Source organism: Doryrhamphus excisus, chromosome 20, assembly GCF_030265055.1.
Source record: "Doryrhamphus excisus isolate RoL2022-K1 chromosome 20, RoL_Dexc_1.0, whole genome shotgun sequence".
Lineage (NCBI taxonomy): Eukaryota > Metazoa > Chordata > Actinopteri > Syngnathiformes > Syngnathidae > Doryrhamphus > Doryrhamphus excisus.
The window spans coordinates 6917296-6938338 of record NC_080485.1 but is presented as its reverse complement, the minus strand read 5'-3'; the positions used below and the strand labels follow the sequence as shown (position 1 = coordinate 6938338).

Below are 21043 nucleotides of genomic sequence, written 5' to 3'. Positions count from 1 at the left end.
CATATAGACAAACAACCATTCACACTCACATTCATACCTATGGACAATTTGGAGTCGCCAATTAACCTAGCATGTTTTTGGAATGTGGGAGGAAACCGGAGTACCCGGAGAAAACCCACGCATGCACGGGGAGAACATGCAAACTCCACACAGAGATGGCCAAGGGTGGAATTGAACCCCAGTCTCCTAGCTGTGAGGTCAGCGCGCTAACCACACGACCGCCGTGCAGCCTAAAAACAAAATATTTTACGTTAAATAATATTCAAATGAATGGATTTCAGATAGAACTGGTTGCTTGTCGATACAAGTACACTGTACGTTTTGATAATTATTTTGCATACATTTACTATAGTCAATGTACACTTCTGACTTACTCTGTGACCCAAATCAAGAAACATTTCACTACTTTTGTTTGGGAAGCATTTAAACCAGTTAAAAATTAAAGATTTAAGATCCTGCAAAATCCCAAATCATTGCTATTCTCACCGATTTTGTGCACACTTTGGGTGCTTGCTGCTCAATTTAGCAAATAATGAGCCGCTGCTGTTTGTCAGTGTGATAACCTACTGGCCTGGGGATGATTACTTTCCTGTGCATTGTATAATTGCTTTCATATTCATAAATATGCACGTTACGATGATTTATTCCTCTCTCTGCTGCACCTTCTTTAGGAAAGACCGTCTCATTCACTTTTGTGTTCCGTTCTGCCTTTGACGTCTCATTCAGTCATCTCCCTATTTGTATGTTGATGGACTGTATGGTCTTACTAAATCAGGAGTAAATACTTCCTTTTAAGTGGTAACTTAAACAGAAAGTAAGGCTATAAGAGTGATTCACTCAACATTTTCCAGCAGGAAGATGCTTTGACAAGACATGATGTGTAGCTGTACAATGATGTATACAGTATGCCTGTAATCGTAAAACTGTATTTAAAAACTGTGCGAGGTACATTATTGGGTATAAAAAAAAATATGTGTACATCCATTATTAATGTTTTTTTGCCATTCGAATTTCAAATTAAGAAGGCGGTGAATTATAAGCTCTGACGTTTTACATTGCATGAATATCATTGGCTGAAAATAAATCAGGAAATTTTTTTAAACAGCAAAATGGGGGGGGAAAGGTTGAAATATTGCTAATAATAATGCACTTTTGTCACCTAACACAAAGTTTTTTTTAATATATATATGATTTTGTATAAAAACATTTTTCAATACAAATTTTGGTCGAGTGGTTAGCATGCAGACCTCACAGCTAGGAGACCAGGGTTCAATTCCACCCTCGGTCATCTCTGTGTGGAGTTTGCATGTTCTCCCCGTGCATGCGTGGGTTTTCTCCGGGTACTCCGGTTTCCTCCCACATTCCAAAAACATGCTAGGTTAATTGGCGACTACAAATTGTCCATAGGTATGAATGTGAGTGTGAATGGTTGTTTGTCTATATGTGCCCTGTGATTGGCTGGCTACCAGTCCAGGGTGTACCCCGCCTCGAGCCCAAAGACAGCTGGGATAGGCTGTCTTGGAAAATGAATGAATGAATGAATTAATTTTTGGTGCAAAACAGCAAAATAAACTACTTTTAAAACTGACCACAACTGGGGTTAAAGGGCAGCAGCTGTACCATTACAGTAGTTTGGTGAATTCTGCCATTTTATTTGCATACTGTTGGGGTATAAGTACTTTTCTTTCATTTTCGTTTCAACCTACACAGTGTATGATGTTTAAGGTGGTTTACTTGAAACACTGCTTGTACAGCTAATTAAGATTTCATCAGTGAAGCCGTTTGACGCCGGAAATGATCATTTTCTATGGGAAAAAACATATTTGAACAAAGTGAGGTTGACAAGCTTTACTATAAAAGCTCTTAGTTTAATGCTTGACCAAACACTTTGGAGATAAGAAATCACCACCAGAGGAGAATGACTGGAAACAAATCAAAACGTTATTGCTGCCATCAGCAAGCTATAATTTGTGCGTGTGTGTGTGAGTTTTGACTTTGCTTTTAGTTTTGTTTGTACTTCTAATCTCCACGTTATCATGAAATCAGCTACAGGGAGAATGATTTGCACCCTTGAGAGAAGTGGACAAAGTTGACTTTTGAATTTTAGCTTTCCCTTAAACTGTCCACAATCTTGGAAACGGTGAAGGTCTTGCTTTAATGTCAAGATTCTGATGTTTTAGGTCAGGGGTCTCAAACTCAATTTACCTGGGGGCCACTGGAGCTAGGGTCTGGGCAAGGCTGGGCCGCATCAGGTTTTCAAAAAAAAACAAAACGCATTTATTAAAAACAGAAAAATATACAAACTTTTTCACTGCTTTGGTTCCAATTTTCTACAATAAAAGCTCTGATAAAACATTCCACTGTTCTCAAATATCTTAATTTTTATTTTTCTGCACAAAATAGGATGAAAAATAAATAAACAAATCAAGAATAAAGAAAATCAATCAATCAGTAATAAATAAATATAATAATAATAATAAAACAGCAAATAATAAAAACCTAAGAAACCACATATAGTTGGTGGGTAGACAAATTATTTTTTTCAGATTAAAATGAACAAAGCATTATTAGAGCCCTGTAGACATGACAAAACACGACTATAGTCACATTTATACTCTTTTTATTTACAACATATTGCGCAACTGCAGGGTCTTGAGACACATGCTAACTCGCAAACTAGAGAGCTAGCGACCTAAACGGTAGCCTCCAAGTTATTTCCTTTAAACTTAAATAGCCAAAAACTTACCACTTCCACACGGATAGGGAGGATAACTATTAACAGTTATTTAACCTTTAACATGAACATTAATCAAACGTAATAATTTTTTCTGGGTACATGATACCATACAGCATCCATATCAAACTTGCGCGGGCCGCACTAACATTAAACTTTAATATCAAGGCGGGGGCCTCAAACTAGTGTCCTGCGGGCCACATTTGGCCGCGTGTTTGAGACCCCTGTTTTAGGTGCTAAAATGTAGATTGTATGCACTTCGAACGCCTCAAGGAGAACGGAGCAGAAAAGAGACAAGAGCATGAAGGTGTTTGTGGCTTTGTGTGCATCATATGAACAAATTACGTTTGATGAGTATTCTGTGCATTAGGTTTGTTGAACTTGAAGATTTTGTTCATAGTGGGATGAGAGGGGATTCTCTCAGTTTGTACTTGGGCTACCACTTTAAATATGATTCTTCACTTTCCTTGTCAATTTGGTATTGAATTAATATGCAGACCATAGCCACCCTTGGACGGCCATGCATTCCAGTTTTTTCAATATGTTCATTCATTCATTCATTCATTTTCTACCACTTTTTCCTCAAAAGGGTCGCGGGAGAGTGCTGGAGCCTATCCCAGCTGTCTTTGGGCAAGAGGCAGGGTACACCCTGGACTGGTCGCCAGCCAATCACAGGGCACATATAGACAAACAACCATTCACACTCACATTCATACCTATGGGCAATTGAATTGTGGATTCAATGGAATTGAACCCTGGTCTCCTAGCTGTGAGCTAACCACTTGACCGCCGTGTAGCCTACAAACAAAACATTTTATGTTAAATCATATTCACATATAACTGGTTGCTTGTAGATACACTGTATGTTTTCATAATTATTTTGCATACATTTTCTATAGCCAATCTACACTTACACTTACACTTACACTCACATTCATACCTATGGACAATTTGGAGTCGCCAATTAACCTAGCATGTTTTTGGAAAACCCACACATGCACGGGGAGAACATGCAAACTCCACACAGAGATGGCCGAGGGTGGAATTGAACCCTGGTCTCCTAGCTGTGAGGTCTGCATGCTAACCACTCGTCTGTCGTGCAGCCTAATATAGAGTAATTTTTCATTCATTCATTCATTTTCTACCTCACGAGGGTCACGGGGTGCTGGAGCCTATCCCAGCTGTCTTTGGGCGAGAGGCGGGGTACACCCTGGACTGGTCGCCAGACAATCACAGGGCACATATAGACAAACAACCATTCACACTCACATTCATACCTATGGACAATTTGGAGTCACCAATTAACCTAGCATGTTTTTGGAATGTGGGAGGAAACCGGAGTACCCGGAGAAAACCCACGCATGCACGGGGAGAACATGCAAACTCCACACAGAGATGGCCGAGGGTGGAATTGAACCCTGGTCTCCAAGCTGTGAAGTCTGCGCGCTAACCACTAGACCACCGTGCCGCCCCTCAATATGTTCAAGATACTGTAAAAAGGTTTGATTTTTGTGTGCCGGAGTACGTTGTACATGACTGCAGATCAAATGTCAACAAAGGAACTCGACTGTAAAAAGTTGGGGAGTGAAAAGTACCCTGATTACTCATGTTTCATCTTGTCATGCACTTATGGAGTCTCCCTCTTGTGGTGGCTAGGTGCAATGCCGCTTTAAGTACAGCATCTCCAATTGACATTGTTGTTATGAAGAGATGAAGCACATTTGATAGATTTATTTAATTCATTTAATCCATCAAAGGATTTACAAAGCTTGCTAATTAAATGCATTATTTATTGATTTATTACAAAAACAATAATACGATTTAAGAATACAGCTGCACATTGTCAACAGATCAGACCTCCCCGTGTGATGACGTGTGCAATGGCCAGCAAAGAGGCAACATTTCAGATCATACCAATTCTCGCTATTTTGAGAAATAAAACCATGCAATATTCATATATTTAGCATTTAAAATTTGGCACCATTCTAAGAAATCAGTGAGGGGAACCGCGAGGGCATTCTGAGAAATATCCTGAAATTATTCTTCTAAAAAGACTCATCTTCAAGTACCAGAAAGGAAAGGAATAAAAATTTCACAGATTGGTATGTTTGTTTTTTAAAAAATACCGACATATTATGAATTAACTGCATGATTTGTACATGGTTTCCACTGTAGGTATCATACAAGCTTAGTAGCACTACACGTCATGTCTCAGTCGGTGCTGTGCAACAAATATTCAATAAGAACTACTCATAATAAAGATATTAACAAACCATCATCGACAATTCATCATAAAAATTTGTAAATGCTATTTAAATACCATGTAAAGGAAATGTCTCAACAGTGTGCTTTTTCTTCCCGAACAGAACCCAAAATAAGAACAAAAAAAAAAACAAAGTACGGGAGCCCAGTGTGATGATGACACGGCTCTCCAAGGGATTGGCACTGAAACATACTGTACACTGGAACAGCTGCTTGGAAACAAAGAGGCGGCCGTCCAAAAAAAAAGTAGCAGAGGAACATGCAGGCCTTCCGTTTTGGCATCAAAGGCCTCGCCGTTCACTCAAGGAAACATGCCCAGCAAACACGTGATCAATTCCGACTTGGGAAAAGCATTCTAATCAGAAGCTGCGAGGTGAAATGGAAGTCTGATTGAAGCTTAAATGGAACTAACGACCTAGGTGGAATACATCAGGATGAAGCTAGGAAGGTTTATTAGCTCATTTGGACTAAAAAGGCGTGCGCACACAGCGATGTTGTGTCGCTTGAACAAACTGATGAGCTTTCTTCTCACCGGAATATTTCACTCTGGAAGCTATCTGATGGCTGTTTGGATGTGGACTCCAATAGTTTGATTAGGGGGAAAAGCGGTGAAATGAACCACGTGTCACGTTGTGGTCGTGCTTTCAGTGCGGTGTGCTGCAAATACCTCAAGCTTGCTCACTGAAAGGCACTGATGTTCAAGATAACGCAGAAATGGATGACGATATTTACTGGGCACATGTCTGTTTCCTGAGGCATGTTCACATACGATAAAAGCTACCCAAAAAAAAAAAAAATTCACCTCTTACCTCATGAAGCACTGAAGCAAAGGCTGTTCTCTAATAAAACAAAGCAATAACAAACCTATGGAACAAGACATGAGACCGGGCTCCCTCCGTAGAACCCCTCAGCCGCCAGGACAGAGCCGACCAACACCAGTGTCCACCCGGTTAAACTCAACTGGACGCCCACGGCAAGTGGGCTTCAGGTGTGGTGAAGACAGAGAAGCCAAGGCGGCTCATCAGAGAATAGCGCAGAAGAACTTCTTCTCCCGGAAAGGGTTCTCGGAGGCGGGGACGGGCACGATGAGAGGGTCCTCGCGTATGTGGGCGTCGCAGTATGCCATCAGGTCTGCGGCGGCTTTGGACACCTGTTGATAACAAGACAGGTGAAGATAACCTAGTGGCCGAGATAGAATATAAGACGACCCCGCTTAGAAAATGTCAGTAAAATCAGTAGATGTCGACATAGGTGGTTTTTGAGGGAGTTTTGGGGGTTCCTGTCCAGCAGTGTATCTTCATAAGGAGGTACATTTAGCCAAAATATGGTTGTTTTACAAGAATAAAAACTAAGGACTAAGTAAGGACCACAACGATGAGACAATTCATATATTCATATATCACTATATTGACAGTTACTATGGTACCCATTATGTCATTGGATGCTCATATCACCTTGTACTTCAGCACACGGCAAATAAAAAATAAAAATAAAAAAAAATAAAAAAATAAAAAAATAAAAAAATAAAAAAAATACAAAAATAAAAAAAATTAAAAATTAAAAATAAAATTAAAAAATAAAATTACACTATATTAGGCTGCACGGCGGTCTAGTGGTTAGCGCGCAGACCTCACAGCTAGTAGACCCGGGTTCAATTCCACCCTCGGCCATCTCTGTGTGGAGTTTGCATGTTCTCCCCGTGCATGTGTGGGTTTTCTCCGGGTACTCCGGTTTCCTCCCACATTCCAAAAACATGCTAGGTTAATTGGCGACTCCAAATTGTCCATAGGTATGAATGTGAGTGTGAATGGTTGTTTGTCTATATGTGCCCTGTGATTGGCTGGCAACCAGTCCAGGGTGTACCCTCTTGCCCGAAGACAGCTGGGATAGGCTCCAGCACCCCCGCGACCCTCGTGAGGATAAGAGGTAGAAAATGAATGAATTAATAAAATATATTAGGAAAGCAGGAAGTGAACAAATGTAACAGTTACTGATTGTAAAAGTACCAGATGGAGGGGTAGGATTTAATAAGCTTTGCTTCTTCCTACTCCTTTTGGACATGTGGAACCGTGAACTGATTATGTGATGCATTCAATTGTAATCTGATGCATGTTCAAATGAAATAAAACCATTACCATTACCACCAAAGAACGTCTATTATAGCATGCTCTATTTGGCTCATTATTAAATGAGGATTATGGGTCTGTGGACTGTATCAACCTTTCACATCCCCCTTGCCTGGAGGCCTCGTTCCCACAGTGTAAAAACGACTATAAATGTTACAGAGTGTATCTAAATGCAGATTCCACTTGCAAATAGAAGAGGAGCAGCTGCATCATCGTGATGACCCGGGCTTAGAGATCTACAAGGAGGACATAGACATCTGATGTCCTGTCCTGCTGGGATGAATGCAACACAAGAACCACGCAAGCACTCTTAAATAAGCAGGATCGTTATGCTGACCATTTTACATGATGGAGCCGCATCACACACGGCTATATCTGTATTTATAGCTTGGACAGTAAACAATATTCGTCTATTCACGGGAGACATAAGATGAAAGTGCATTCAAAGGCCACTTCTTGAGGTACACACATAAAACACTGAAGATGCAGTCATTGCGCTCAGTTTAGATTGACTATTAGAGCGTTATTGATTTAACAATATCTTCATTGTGAGTGGAATACAAGTGCCCTGCATTATGCTGAGAGCTGTTTCTAGTACGGTATTTGGGTTACCTCATTCAGGTGCATGAACAGCAACTCTCTCTCTCTGACACAGTCAACCAAAACTGACCATTATTATTCATTCATTCATTCATTTTCTACCGCTTTTTCCTCACGAGGGTCGCGGGGGTGCTGGAGCCTATCCCAGCTGTCTTAGGGCGAGAGGCGGGGTACACCCTGGACTGGTCGCCAGCCAATCACAGGGCACATATAGACAAACAACCATTCACACTCACATTCATACCTATGGACAATTTGGAGTCACCAATTAATCTAGCATGTTTTTGGAATGTGGGAGGAAACCGGAGTACCCGGAGAAAACCCACGCATGCACGGGGAGAACATGCAAACTCCACACAGAGATGGCTGTGAGTGGAATCGAACCCAGGTCACGTAAGCATGACTTTAGTTTTTGTTTTTAAAATAATGGTTAAAATTCTCTCAGTAGCCACGTTTACTTTTTCCAAACGTTTACTCTTTCCAAATGGAATCTTTCCAAATGACTTTTCTGAAAACAGTGGTTACATACATGCAATAGGAATATTCCAATCTCTTGTCTGGATGTGCCGCTATAATCAAACAGAATCGTCAATGGGGCATGCCCAGGAAAGCGTAAACATCAACATCCTATGCCCATGCCTATCCCAGCTGGTGGCCAGCCAATCACAGGGCACATATAGACAAACAACCATTCACACTCACATTCATACCTATGGATAATTTGGAGTATTAGAGTTACATTATTTCCAATGCAGCTACCTGAGCATATGAATACATTGTCAACCTTCTCTTGTAAAATCACAAACACCAACCACATTGATTGCATTCACAAGTTGAGGTCACCAAAAGTTTGGTATAATAGGATTATATGTGGAAAAAAAAAACCTACTAGGGACTTAAAAGCAACAACATATCACCTTAATTGAAGATAATGTAATATTTCCAAGCAAATGTTGTACTATTATGAGAATAAAATGTGTAAAAAATGATTTCACAAGAAAGAGGTCTTATCGTGATAGGAAAGTTAATTCTAATTTAAAGGGTACCTCATAGGCTTTTTTCACTTTTCTGACCTATAAATGTAGTTAGAATGTTGTATTGTCGTGTTAAACGATGCCAAAGTTTCAGCCCTGAAAGAAGTTTAAGATGGCTCAAAACACGCTGTTTCAAAAGGCGTGGTAAAACTGACCCTTTGTGATGTCACAGAGGGGTGGATGTCCTTATATGGCCGTGTCTGTAAGCCGGATAAGCGCTCTGCCCCTCTATTTACTTACTAGCAAAGCCACATTTGTTTACAATTCCTAAAGACGCCACCATCAGGCCCAAGTGGTTGGAGTTCCTGATTCCTTACCAGCAAAAGAAATGAATTTTAATCTGCCAACGACCTTTCATACTGGATATTTTTTCACTTTTCTGACCTATAAATGTAGTTAGAATGTTGTATTGTCGTGTTAAACGATGCCAAAGTTTCAGCCCTGGAAGAAGTTTAGGATGGCTCAAAACACTCTGTTTCAAAAGGCGTGGTAAAACTGCCCCTTTGTGATGTCACAGAGGGGTGGATGTCCTTATATGGATGTGTCTGTAGGCCGGATAAGCGCTCTGCCCCTCTGTTTACTTCCTAGCAAAGCCACATTTGTTTACAATTCCTAAAGACGCCACCATCAGGCCCAAGTGGTTGGAGTTCCTGATTCCTTACCAGCAAAAGAAATGGATTTTAATCGGTCAACAACCTTTCATCCTGGATATTTTTTCACTTTTCTGACCTATAAATGTAGTTAGAATGTTGTATTGTCGTGTTAAACGATGCCAAAGTTTCAGCCCTGAAAGAAGTTTAGAAGTTTAGGATGGCTTAAAACACTCTGTTTCAAAAGGCGTGGTAAAACTGCCCCTTTGTGATGTCACAGAGGGGTGGACGTCCTTATATGGGTGTGTCTGTAAACCGGATAAGCGCTCTGCCCCTCTGTTTACTTCCTAGCAAAGCCACGTTTGTTTACAATTCCTAAAGACGCCACCATCAGGCCCAAGTGGTTGGAGTTCCTGATTCCTTACCAGCAAAAGAAATGGATTTTAATCTGTCAACAACCTTTCATAGTAGATATAAGAAAAAAGACGTAACTACAAGGATAAGTCAGCAAACAATGAAATGATGTTTCATCAGCACATCCACATCAGAAAGTTTGGTTTTGCACCATCGCTTCTTTTGTTCTGTCATCAAACTAAAATGGCTATTCAGGTAGGTCTTTATCTTGTTAGCTATTATTTCAACCATCCATCCATTTTCTATTTTGTCCTAACCCAGGTCATTTGGGTATTCTGGGGCCTATCCCAGTTGACTTTTTGGACGAGAGGCAAAGTACACCCTGGATGGGTCGTCAGCCAATTGCGGCACTGTTAATTTGAGTGTGGCCCTAATACACCCTCGTAGTCGTTATTGTTCAATATCCTTCTCTAGATAACCTCATTTAGTTATGACAGTACTGAAGTCTGCACAAAGGAGAATATTAACAAGAACTTTCATTACGATGAGGATAAACTGCATAATTACTCTGATAATCAAAGTGAATTATAGTGCAAATTTAGGAAGGTTTTCTGCTGAGAAAGTCAGTGTGTGTGTGTGTGTGGTTAAGGTCCAGACTGGCTGTAATTACACTGCAGCCCCATGATGCACAGAGAGTCCTTCTAATTAACACAGTTCACGTTCCTTTGGCTGATTGAGCGATTAATGAGAAGGTCCCTGAATGGGCCGCTGCTCCTGTCTGATACACACTCCGAGTTGTCACGTCCCTTAATTAAATCTAGAGAAGCACCAGACACTGACAACAATGCTTTCCTACCGCATCCGTCCGTCTCTGCTCTGCTCTGCTTTTTATGCCGCTTTCATTCATTGATACACTCAACTTCACAACATATTTCATTAAATAAATATACACGTTTGCTTTTCTGACTAGTCATGTTACAAAGGTTAAAAAAGTGTATAAGATTTGTATTTTACTCATGGTGTATCATTTGGTAAGTCATCATGGAGAATTTTACGTGCAATTTACGTCTTTCAAATAGCAAATGATCTCCAAATTGCATGCATTCATTTATTCATTGACAGATGGATGAATGGGTATGTGAGTAGGTAAACAAATAGATAAATAGATAGATACATGGATGTATGGCAGGTGTTAGTCGATGGATGTGTCAGTGGACAAACGGGGGATGTATGGCTCGATGGATGTATGAGTGGATAAACAGATGGGTGAGTGGACAGGTGGATGGACAAATGGGGGGGGGGGGGTGACGTGTGAGTGGACAGATGCATGGTCGGATGGAGGGATGCATGGGTCAACGAATGCCTGAGTGAATAAGCGGATGTGTGACTGGATGGACACAGGGACGAATGGGGAGATGTATGGGTCAACGGATGTGTCAGTGGATAAGTGGATGTGTGAAGGGACAGATGCATGATGAACGAGAGAACGTATGGGTCAGTGGATGTGTGAGTGGTTATACAGAGTAGCATGGAGACAACCATGACGATTGTAGTGGTCAACACTAATGTAAAAGTCACATGACTGAGGACCAAGAATGAAGAAGAATAGTTGAAACACTTTCACTCTGTCATTAGCCACGTTTATACCAGGAGCTTTTTCTCTTTCCGAATGGAATCTTTCCAAATGACTTTTCCGAAACCAATGGTATACATGGAAAAAAATATTCCAATCTCTTGTCTACATGCGTCACTATAATCAACCAGAATAGTCAATGGGGCATGCCCAGTAAAACGTAAACATCAACATCACATGATACCGACTTCCCCGAGTTTTTCTTTCACTTGTTGGAATAACTCAGTATTGCAAGTTTTTCCGTTTGTCCAGTCTTGGAATTTAGTTTGGATCAAAAACAAAACTTTCCACAGCAGTCCAGTGCCGATTGCTCGCCTCCATTTTTAAAACTGAAGAACGTCTTGAGCTGCGTGTTACGTCATATCTGAGCATGCGCTGAAATAACGCACCCAGGATATATTTAAACAAGAAAAAAATCAAGAAAAAATTCAATCTTGCTAATATTTTATAATTAAACTTGGGACATGTTTTATATAAATACATATTTTCTTTTTAAAGCAAAACTGGACTTGTGAATGGCGTATAGAAGGGTATAGATTCTGTTCCACAGATGGCGGTAATGCACACGAAAGCTGTTTGTCAACCGTTAATAAACAACAGAAGAAGAAAAACACGACAAAAAAGAACGCGCCATGACAACTTTCCAATTGAGCGAGTACAAGATACCTCAATCGGATTGGGGAAAGGAATATTCCACCCCTGTGAATCCGTTTAAATGTTCATTCGGATTGGAACTTTTCTTTCGGAATGAGGTGTATACTTTCTGTTTGGGCAAATAAACCGAATGCAATTGGAATATTTGGGTCCATGTATACGTGGCTATATAACACATGATCTACAGTAAGGCCAATGAATGTTTAGTTTCCTTCCTGCAGGCAGCTTCAGTAGTGCTGAGTGTGTATGAAGGATGATGAGGAGCAATGAAGCTGCATGGCAGGGTTCCAGCCTGGTCTGCAATGCTGAGCGAGCAGCCTTTCCACTGTGGGGAAATCTTTCTCAGAACACACGGCGGCAGGCATAATGAACGACATGATGACGCAAACTTTTAAGTCTCCATCGCACTCCTGAAACTTGACACACACAAAAAAAATACTGCAAGCTAAAGCTTATTGAAATTGAGGATGGCTAAAAACCACAGTCAATATTTTAACCGCATAATGCCTTGAAGAATGTTCACACACTCCAATGAAAAGCTTCCTGAAAAGTACTAATCGATTATTATGTGATAAAAGACAAGTCAATCTTTTTAGCATCATGGTGAAAACAAAGCACACAGAACTTTCAGAAACATGTGTGTGCTTGAATGTCTCATCAGCGCAAAGAGTGAGTAACGAGAGAGGAACGGAGTTATTCATGGTTATGTGTGTACTCAAATAAATCTAACAAAACAGTCCTCATCAGGTACTACCGTCTAACAGTTTCCCTGGCCGGAATCTGTCTATAGTGTCCCAACTCTAAAAGAACCACTATGATTCCTCACTGAAGTTATGAATACGTCTACAGTCCACATCAGGTATTACCGTCTAATAGTTTCCCTGGCCGGAATCTGTCTATAGTGTCCCAACTCTAAAAGAACCACTATCATTCCTCACTGAGGTTATGAATACGTCTATAGTCCACATCAGGTATTACCGTCTAACAGTTTCCCTGGCCGGAATCTGTCTATAGTGTCCCAACTCTAAAAGAACCACTATCTATCCATTCCACACTGAGGTTATGAGTACGTCTACAGTCCACATCAGGTATTACTGTCTAACAGTTTCCCTGGCCGGAATCTGTCTATAGTGTCCCAACTCTAAAAGAACCACTATCTATCCATTCCACACTGAGGTTATGAGTACGTCTACAGTCCACATCAGGTATTACTGTCTAACAGTTTCCCTGGCCGGAATCTGTCTATAGTGTCCCAACTCTAAAAGAACCACTATCTATCCATTCCACACTGAGGTTATGAGTACGTCTACAGTCCACATCAGGTATTACTGTCTAACAGTTTCCCTGGCCGGAATCTGTCTATAGTGTCCCAACTCTAAAAGAACCACTATCATTCCTCACTGAGGTTATGAGTACGTCTAGAGTCCACATGAGGTATTACTGTCTAACAGTTTCCCTGGCCGGAATCTGTCTATAGTGTCCCAACTCTAAAAGAACCACTGTCATTCCTCACTGACGTTATGAATGCGTCTACAGTCCACATCAGGTATTACCGTCATTCACAGTCACATTCATTTAGAGTCTCCACACAGAGGTGTCCAAGTGGAGATTCGAACACACAACCACCTAGTTCTGAGGCAGATGTGCTGACCACAACTTTCACTGAGCAACCTGATAAAACATCTGAAAGATGTGACTACTACCTTCACGCAACAATGAGCCAATTAGCTGCAAATAGCAAGCTGCTATTGTTAATTGTTGCGTTATATTGATTTGACGCTAGCTACACAGTGGTTAACCATTAGGCTTGTTTTAAAAATGAGATGTGAGCCGCATTAGCAACTTTTATTACCCTTGTTAAAGTTAATAGTGTAAAAGGTGAAAGTACAAAAGTACTACAACTTAAATAAACGTTATTGATATCAAAATGCTACTTCAACCATTGCCCATAAGGTTTTACGATGACGGCAGTTTGACTCTGGTACAAAAACTGGTACGAACATCCCAAAACAGACTTTGTATTTTATTGAGATTTTCATACATTGTAGCGTCTTCATAATTGATTAACCTATAATGTCTTGCAACAGGGGCTGCATGGTGGATGAGTGGTTAGCATGCAGGCCTCACAGCTAGGAGACCTGAGTTCAATTCCACCCTCAGCCATCTCTGTGTGGAGTTTGCATGTTCTCCCCGTGCATGCGTGGGTTTTCGCCCACATTCCAAAAACATGCTAGGTTAATTGGCGACTCCAAATTGTCCATAGGTATGAATGTGAGTGTGAATGGTTGTTTGTCTATATGTGCTCTGTGATTGGCTGGCGGCCAGCTGGGATAGGAATGGGCACAAGATGTTGATGTTTATGCTTTCCTGGGCATGCCCCATTGACGATTCTGTTTGATTATAGTGGAACATCCAGACAAAAAATTGGAATATACCTATTCCATGGATGTAACCACTGTTTTCGGAAAAGTCTTTTGGAAAGATTCCATTTGGAAAGAGTAAACGTTTGGAAAGAGTAAACGTGGCTACTGAGAGAATTTTAACTATTATTTTAAAAAACAAAAACTAAAGTCATGCTTATGAGACCTGGGTTTGATTCCACTCACGGCCATCTCTGTGTGGAGTTTGCATGGTCTCCCCGTTCTACCCGTTCTACCCGTTTTCTCCGGTTTCCTCCCACATTCCAAAAACATGCTAGGTTAATTGGCGAGTCCAAATTGTCCATAGGTATGAATGTGAGTGTGAATGGTTGTTTGTCAATATGTGCCCTGTGATTGGCTGGGATAGGCACGCCCGCGACCCTCGTGAGGCTAAGCGGTAGAAAATGAATGAATGAAAAAGGCATGATGGGACCCTTTTTAATGAATGATGGGGTGCTTTCCTTTCTCCTTTGTCACCAATAACAAAATAAAATGAAAGACTTCACCCACTTTGCCACAAAATGTAGAAACCACTGCTGAATTCCTGGTGGCAACCCCTGTTACGAACGACTGGTACGAACCTGTACGAACCCTGGTTTGAAACCATGCAATGGCAGCTATTTATTATCATTAACTACTGATATTGACACTGACATGGATACTGGCTCTCTCAGGCCCACTGACGGCCCAAGTACCAAATCAAATCCACTGACTGCTACTGCCTGCTACTAAAGACACAAATCAAAAAGAAACAAGTTCAGCTATGTCTATTGAGTATATTGTGAATAATTATGCTAAATAATGCTAACACTATAATAATAATGCTTTTCATTTTCTCTTCCCAGAACTGGGTGGGCCTGTACCTTCTCCTTCCCCCTCCTCTCTCTTGAATACATGTTATGCTAGCAACATGTTTTTCAGCCAATATTAGGCCATATGCGGATAAAATGATTGTATTGAATTAAAATAAGTAAATTGATTTCATGTGTCAGTAATACTGCAAATACTGTCTAGAAACACAGGTGGTCATTTTTGATTATGGTGGACATAAAAGGGCTAGGATGCGCTAGGCTAAGAGAGGCTAGGATAAGAGAAGCTAGGCTAGGATTGGCTAACGATAAGAGAAGCTAGGCTAGGCAAGTATATACAAGGCTTAGATATGCTAGGCTAGGATAAGAAAGGCTATGTCAGGCTAGGATAAGAAAGGCTAAGATATGCTAGGCTAAGCTAGGCTAAGATATGATAGGCTAGGCTAAGATATGCTAGGCTCGGATAAGAAAGGCTAAGATATACTAGGCTAAGAGATGATAGGCTAGGCTAAGATATGCTAGGCTAGGATAAGAAAGGCTAAGATATGCTAGGCTAAGATATGATAGGCTAGGCTAAGATATGCTAGGCTAGGATAAGAAAGGCTAAGATATGCTAGGCTAAGATATGATAGGCTAGGCTAAGATATGCTAGGCTAGGATAAGAAAGGCTAAGATATGCTAGGCTAGGATAAGAAAGGCTAAGATATGCTAGGCTAGGATAAGAAAGGCTAAAATATGCTAGGCTAAGAGATGATAGGCTAGGCTAAGATATGCTAGGCTAAGAGGCGAGGCCATAATGACCAATCTATACCAAATGCTTTGCTTTTCTCACAGACAGTGTATGTACATTTATAAATGACATACATAAATATGTCAAACTTTTCAGTGAAAAAGTTATTTTTGTTGTATGATAAAGAAATACACTTGAAGCTCCATACCTTTATCCTGTCCATGCAAGCCTCCATCTTGAGCTGCTCCACAGCTTTCCTAGCTTGGGAGATGCTGGCTGTGCTGTTGTTGGCGATACCGTCCTTCATCGTGCTTCCTGTGGCAGAATATGTCAGCATCACTATCTGCTCATACTTTAATACTTCTTGAATCCACAGCAGAACCTCCTCTACAAGTGTCACGATGTGTTTAATGCCAATGTGAAATGCTATCATGTGTGATATCATATGAGAACTCAGCAAATATCATGATATTTCAGAAGTGTGTGGGTTTTTTTGTTGTGATGCCAGTCAGGGAAATTTTCAAAAAAATGATGGAAAATAAGAATGGAAAAGTGTGATGATAACCATAGCACTAGCATTTATTGCCACATCAAAAGGGTGCTCCTCGCAAGTTTTCAACAATAACAGTCATTCATTCATTTACTACCGCTTTTTCTTCACGAGGGTTGCGGGGGTGCTGGAGCCTATCCCAGCTGTGTTTCTTAGCCTAGCATATCTTAGCCTAGCCTATCATATCTTAGCCTAGCATATCGTAGCCTAGCGTATCTTAGCCTTTCTTATCCTAGCCTAGCATATCTTAGCCTTTCTTATCCTAGCCTAGCATATCTTAGCCTTGCATGTACTTGCCTAGCCTAGCTTCTCTTAGCGTTAGCCAATCCTAGCCTAGCTTCTCTTATCCTAGCCTCTCTTAGCCTAGCACATCCTAGCCCTTTTATGTCCATCATAATCAAAAATGACCTCCTGTGTGTCTAGACAGTATTTGCATGTGTTTGGGCGAGAGGCGGGGTACACCCTGGACTGGTGGCCAGCCAATCACAGGGCACATATAGACAAACAACCATTCACACTCACTTTCATACCTATGGACAATTTGGAGTCACCAATTAACCTAGCATGTTTTTGGAATGTGGGAGGAAACCGGAGTACCCGGAGAAAACCCACGCATGCACGGGGAGAACATGCAAACTCCACAGGGTGGAATTGAACCCTGGTCTCCTCACTGTGAGGTAACCACTAGACCGCCGTGCTGCCCACAATAACAGTCACATTTAATAATATAAATACTATAATATAAACTATATTGTAGTGGTGGGTTACTGGGACATAATTCACCTCGGAACGATCGATAGGGGAGGGGTTGCCACACGGAGGGATGGGCGCAAGGGACAGGGGTTTTTCCACTTCCTGTTGTGGTTGAGAGACGGGGCTTTCATGTCTCACGTAGCAAAGAGTGCAAGTTAATGTTTGCAAGAAAAATAAAGTTTTCTCCCAAATTCGACACTCCGCCTCAGACTGCAATTCTTCGGTGCTTCACTGGTGACCCCGACAGTAGTACCGAAGTCTTCCCGAAGTGATGGAAAATAAGTATGGAAAAGTGTGATGCTAACCATAGCATTATAATTTATTGCCACATCAAAAGGGTGCTCCTCGCAAGTTGTCAACAATAACAGCCACATTTAATCATATAAATACTTATTTAGGGCGGCACGGCGGTCTAGTGGTTAGCGTGCAGACCTCACAGCTAGGAGACCAGGGTTCAATTCCACCCTCGGCCATCTCTGTGTGGAGTTTGCATGTTCTCCCCGTTCATGCGTGGGTTTTCTCCGGGTACTCCGGTTTCCTCCCACATTCCAAAAACATGCTAGGTTAATGTGAGTGTGAATGGTTGTTTGTCTATATGTGCCCTGTGATTGGCTGGCCACCAGTCCAGGGTGTACCCCTGCTCTTCAATTCATGCAATCGCCACCCTCGCATGTAATTTGGCAGACCGTTAAAACAACTCAACTAATCCTCAAAGTCAGTGTGAGTATGTCTTCACTGAGGGCCACATCCTGGTATCAAAGGATGCGAGGAGCCACTTTGATATTTTCATGTATTTTTGTAGTTTTTTTTAGGCAAAAAAAAAAAAAGTGGGCACCCTTTACCATAATAGTTCATGTGCATACGTTCCCACATCTCCTAAGGGTGCCGAAATGGTTCAGTTGAATTGTATGGCTTAATGAAGGCTGTATGATGGCAACAACCAGGAAGTCAACATGTATCAGACTATATTTTTTGTGGCATATGTGTAAAAAAAACCCAAAATACAGTACTATAATCTCATATATTGCACCTTTATAGACATATTGTAGATCTATTTGTAACAGATCAGTGCTACTCCTATTAAAGGCCCAGGTTCCCCCCACCACCACACACACACACACACCTTCCCCATGACGTGGTCAGCAGCATCCACAGGAAATGACACCTGACCACAAATATCTATATTTGATATAAATCAAGGGCGCGGTGCATCTGAATGCATGGATAATTTTACATTATGGTTTTATATTTCATACAGAAGACGGCGCAGTGATGCGTTCAAAGAGGGGATTCCATTGAAAGCCAATTTATTGCCTTTCATCCTGGGCCTCCCCCATTCAAACACATAGAAGACGGTCAACATGGACGATATTCAATAGCGGATGAAAAGGATGGAGGTGATGTCTAAATATCAGTGATGGAGGCTTACCTGAAATATGTCGGTGCTTTTTTTCTCCCCCCAAATTGGAGAATTCCGATTGACTCCACCCTATACGCACACAAAGAAGATTTGTCAAATGTTAAAAGAAAACGAGGAGGAAACCCCCCCACGGCGTCGTCGCGGTGGATCCCGCTGTAGCAATGCCGGAATCTGGCCTCGGCAGGTCCGCTCCGTGAGTCGTGCGTGTTCCGAGGAAGAAGAAGAAGAAGAAGAGGAGGAGGAGATCTCGGTGAACACCACCGTTGCTGGGGTCGATGATATGCTAGCAAAAAAAAAAAAAAAAAAGAGAGTGGGGGTGAGGGATGGGTGTGTGGAGGGGAGCACCTCCGGATGACGACGAGATTCACGCTGTGTCTGAGCGGGAGCGTGAGTTCTCCGACCGCGTAGGCTTGACCCTGAACGCAGCAGGAATGGCTTCTTGATGAGCGTCGTTGCAGCAGCAGCAGCAGCAGCAGGAAACGTCAGTGATTTGCAGGCTTCCCCTCCTTCATCTTCATCAGCTTTGACATCACAGCCACACCCGCCTCCCCCTCATAGTAACAGCCGGAAGTTCATGACAACCACATTACACACAGTGCATACACTGTACAGTATACTCGGTCACATCATTAGGTACACCTACCTTAACAATGCCCCACTTAATAGTAATGGTAATGGTTTTATTTCATTTGAACATGCATCAGATTACAATTGAGTGCATCCCATAATCAGTTCACAGTTCCACATGTCCAAAAGGAGTAGGAAGAAGCAAAGCTTATTAAATCCTACCCCTCCATCTGGTACTTTTACAATCAGTAACTGTTACATTTGTTCACTTCCTGCTTTCCATAATACAGTTTAAGGTTTTGTTTTTTTTAATAATGATAATTGATGATCATTGTATGATATGACCATCCAATGACATAATGGGTACCATAGTAAGTGTCAATATAGTGATATGTATAGCACATCAACTTATATATTATAGGGGTCTCAAACTCCCGGCCCGCGGGCCAAATGCGGCCCACAGGATGCTAGTTTGAGGCCCCCGCCTTAATAGTTTGATATGGATGCCGTATGGTTTCATGTACCCAGAAATGACACCAAAATCGGCGTGCACACCGGACACAAATGACGCGATTTTGCCCCGCCCATACGCAAGCGAACAAGCTCGCCTGTTTTAGTTTTTCTCTCATCATCCATGACTGAGATCAAAGCACTGAAAAAGTGTTTTTTTTTTTTTTTTGAAAACCTGATGCGCCCCAGCCTCACCCAGACCCTAGCTCCAGTGGCCCCCAAGTAAATTGAGTTTGAGACCCCTGATATATAATAAGCTGATACCTGTATTGACTGGATGGCCAGTGGGGGGGCTACCAAAGCTCTGCTATTGTTTTTCGACCGTCTCTTAGAGCAATTGATAGCTGATTAGAGTGCTAAGGACGTTTCCAATACATACGTATTTTCTGGATTTTGCTCACCATCATGGTGGCCAAGCCAGGGCATAATACAGTAGTTGATGCTAATCTGCACACCTGTTTTAAATTTAGACTCCTTGGTTTACATGCCCACTCATGCTACTACAGAGAGCTTCTAATATTAACCAATTTACATGCCGAATTACGCTTTAGAATTTAAGTCCAAGTCAACATTGTGAAAAATACTTGACCAGAAGCGTCTAAAGTAATCACGAAAAACCGACCTACCGCTTGCAGTTCATGCAAGATGCGATTTTATTAACAGATCCTCCACAAAATAGGCAGTTCTCGTCTGCTTGCCCACGGAAAGTTGTGTGCTGCAGTGAAACAGCGGTTAGACTTAACTATGTTCTGCACCACAAACCCCCAACTATGGGGGTGACTGAAGAGTGACCCCACCGTACTCCATCACTAATAAGAGTGAACCACCCTCTAGAGCAGGGGTCTCAAACACGCGGCCCCCGGGCCAAATGTGGCCCGCAAGACACTAGTTTGAGGCCCCCGCCTTGATATGAAAGTTTAATGTTAGTGTGGCACGCACAAGTTTGATATGGATGCTGTATGGTATCATGTACCCAGAAAAAATTATTACGTTTGATTAATGTTCATGTTAAAGGTTAAATAACTGTTAAAAGTTATCCTCCCTATCCGTGTGGAAGTGGTAAGTTTTTGGCTATTTAAGTTTAAAGGAAATAACTTGAAGGCTACCGTTTAGGTCGCTAGCTCTCTAGTTTGCGAGTTAGCATGTGTCTCAAGACCCTGCAGTTGCGCAATATGTTGTAAATAAAAAGAGTATAAATGTGACTATAGTCGTGTTTTGTCATGTCTACAGGGCTCTAATAATGCTTTGTTCATTTTAATCTGAAAAAAATAATTTGTCTACCCACCAACTATATGTG

General features: G+C 41.5%; 1 protein-coding gene across 1 annotated transcript; it reads right to left on the bottom strand.

Annotated features, from left to right (window-relative positions):
• Positions 1-4960: 4960 nt before the first annotated feature.
• LOC131108230 (guanine nucleotide-binding protein G(I)/G(S)/G(O) subunit gamma-4) lies at positions 4961-19198 on the bottom strand. The gene is made up of 3 exons (XM_058059109.1): positions 18679-19198; positions 16155-16261; positions 4961-6146 (listed from the first exon to the last, which is right to left on the bottom strand). The coding sequence occupies exons 2-3, from the start codon at positions 16251-16253 to the stop codon at positions 6018-6020; spliced, it is 228 nt and encodes a 75-aa protein (XP_057915092.1). The 5' UTR covers positions 16254-16261; positions 18679-19198; the 3' UTR covers positions 4961-6017.
• Positions 19199-21043: the final 1845 nt, after the last annotated feature.

Excerpts from the sequence above, each read along its gene's own strand:
- LOC131108230 (XM_058059109.1), bottom strand. The coding sequence starts at position 16,253 with ATGAAGGACGGTATCGCCAACAACAGCACAGCCAGCATCTCCCAAGCT. Across the intron at positions 6,147-16,154 it reads CTTGCATGGACAGGATAAAG|GTGTCCAAAGCCGCCGCAGA; the intron begins GTATGGAGCTTC and ends TGTTATCAACAG.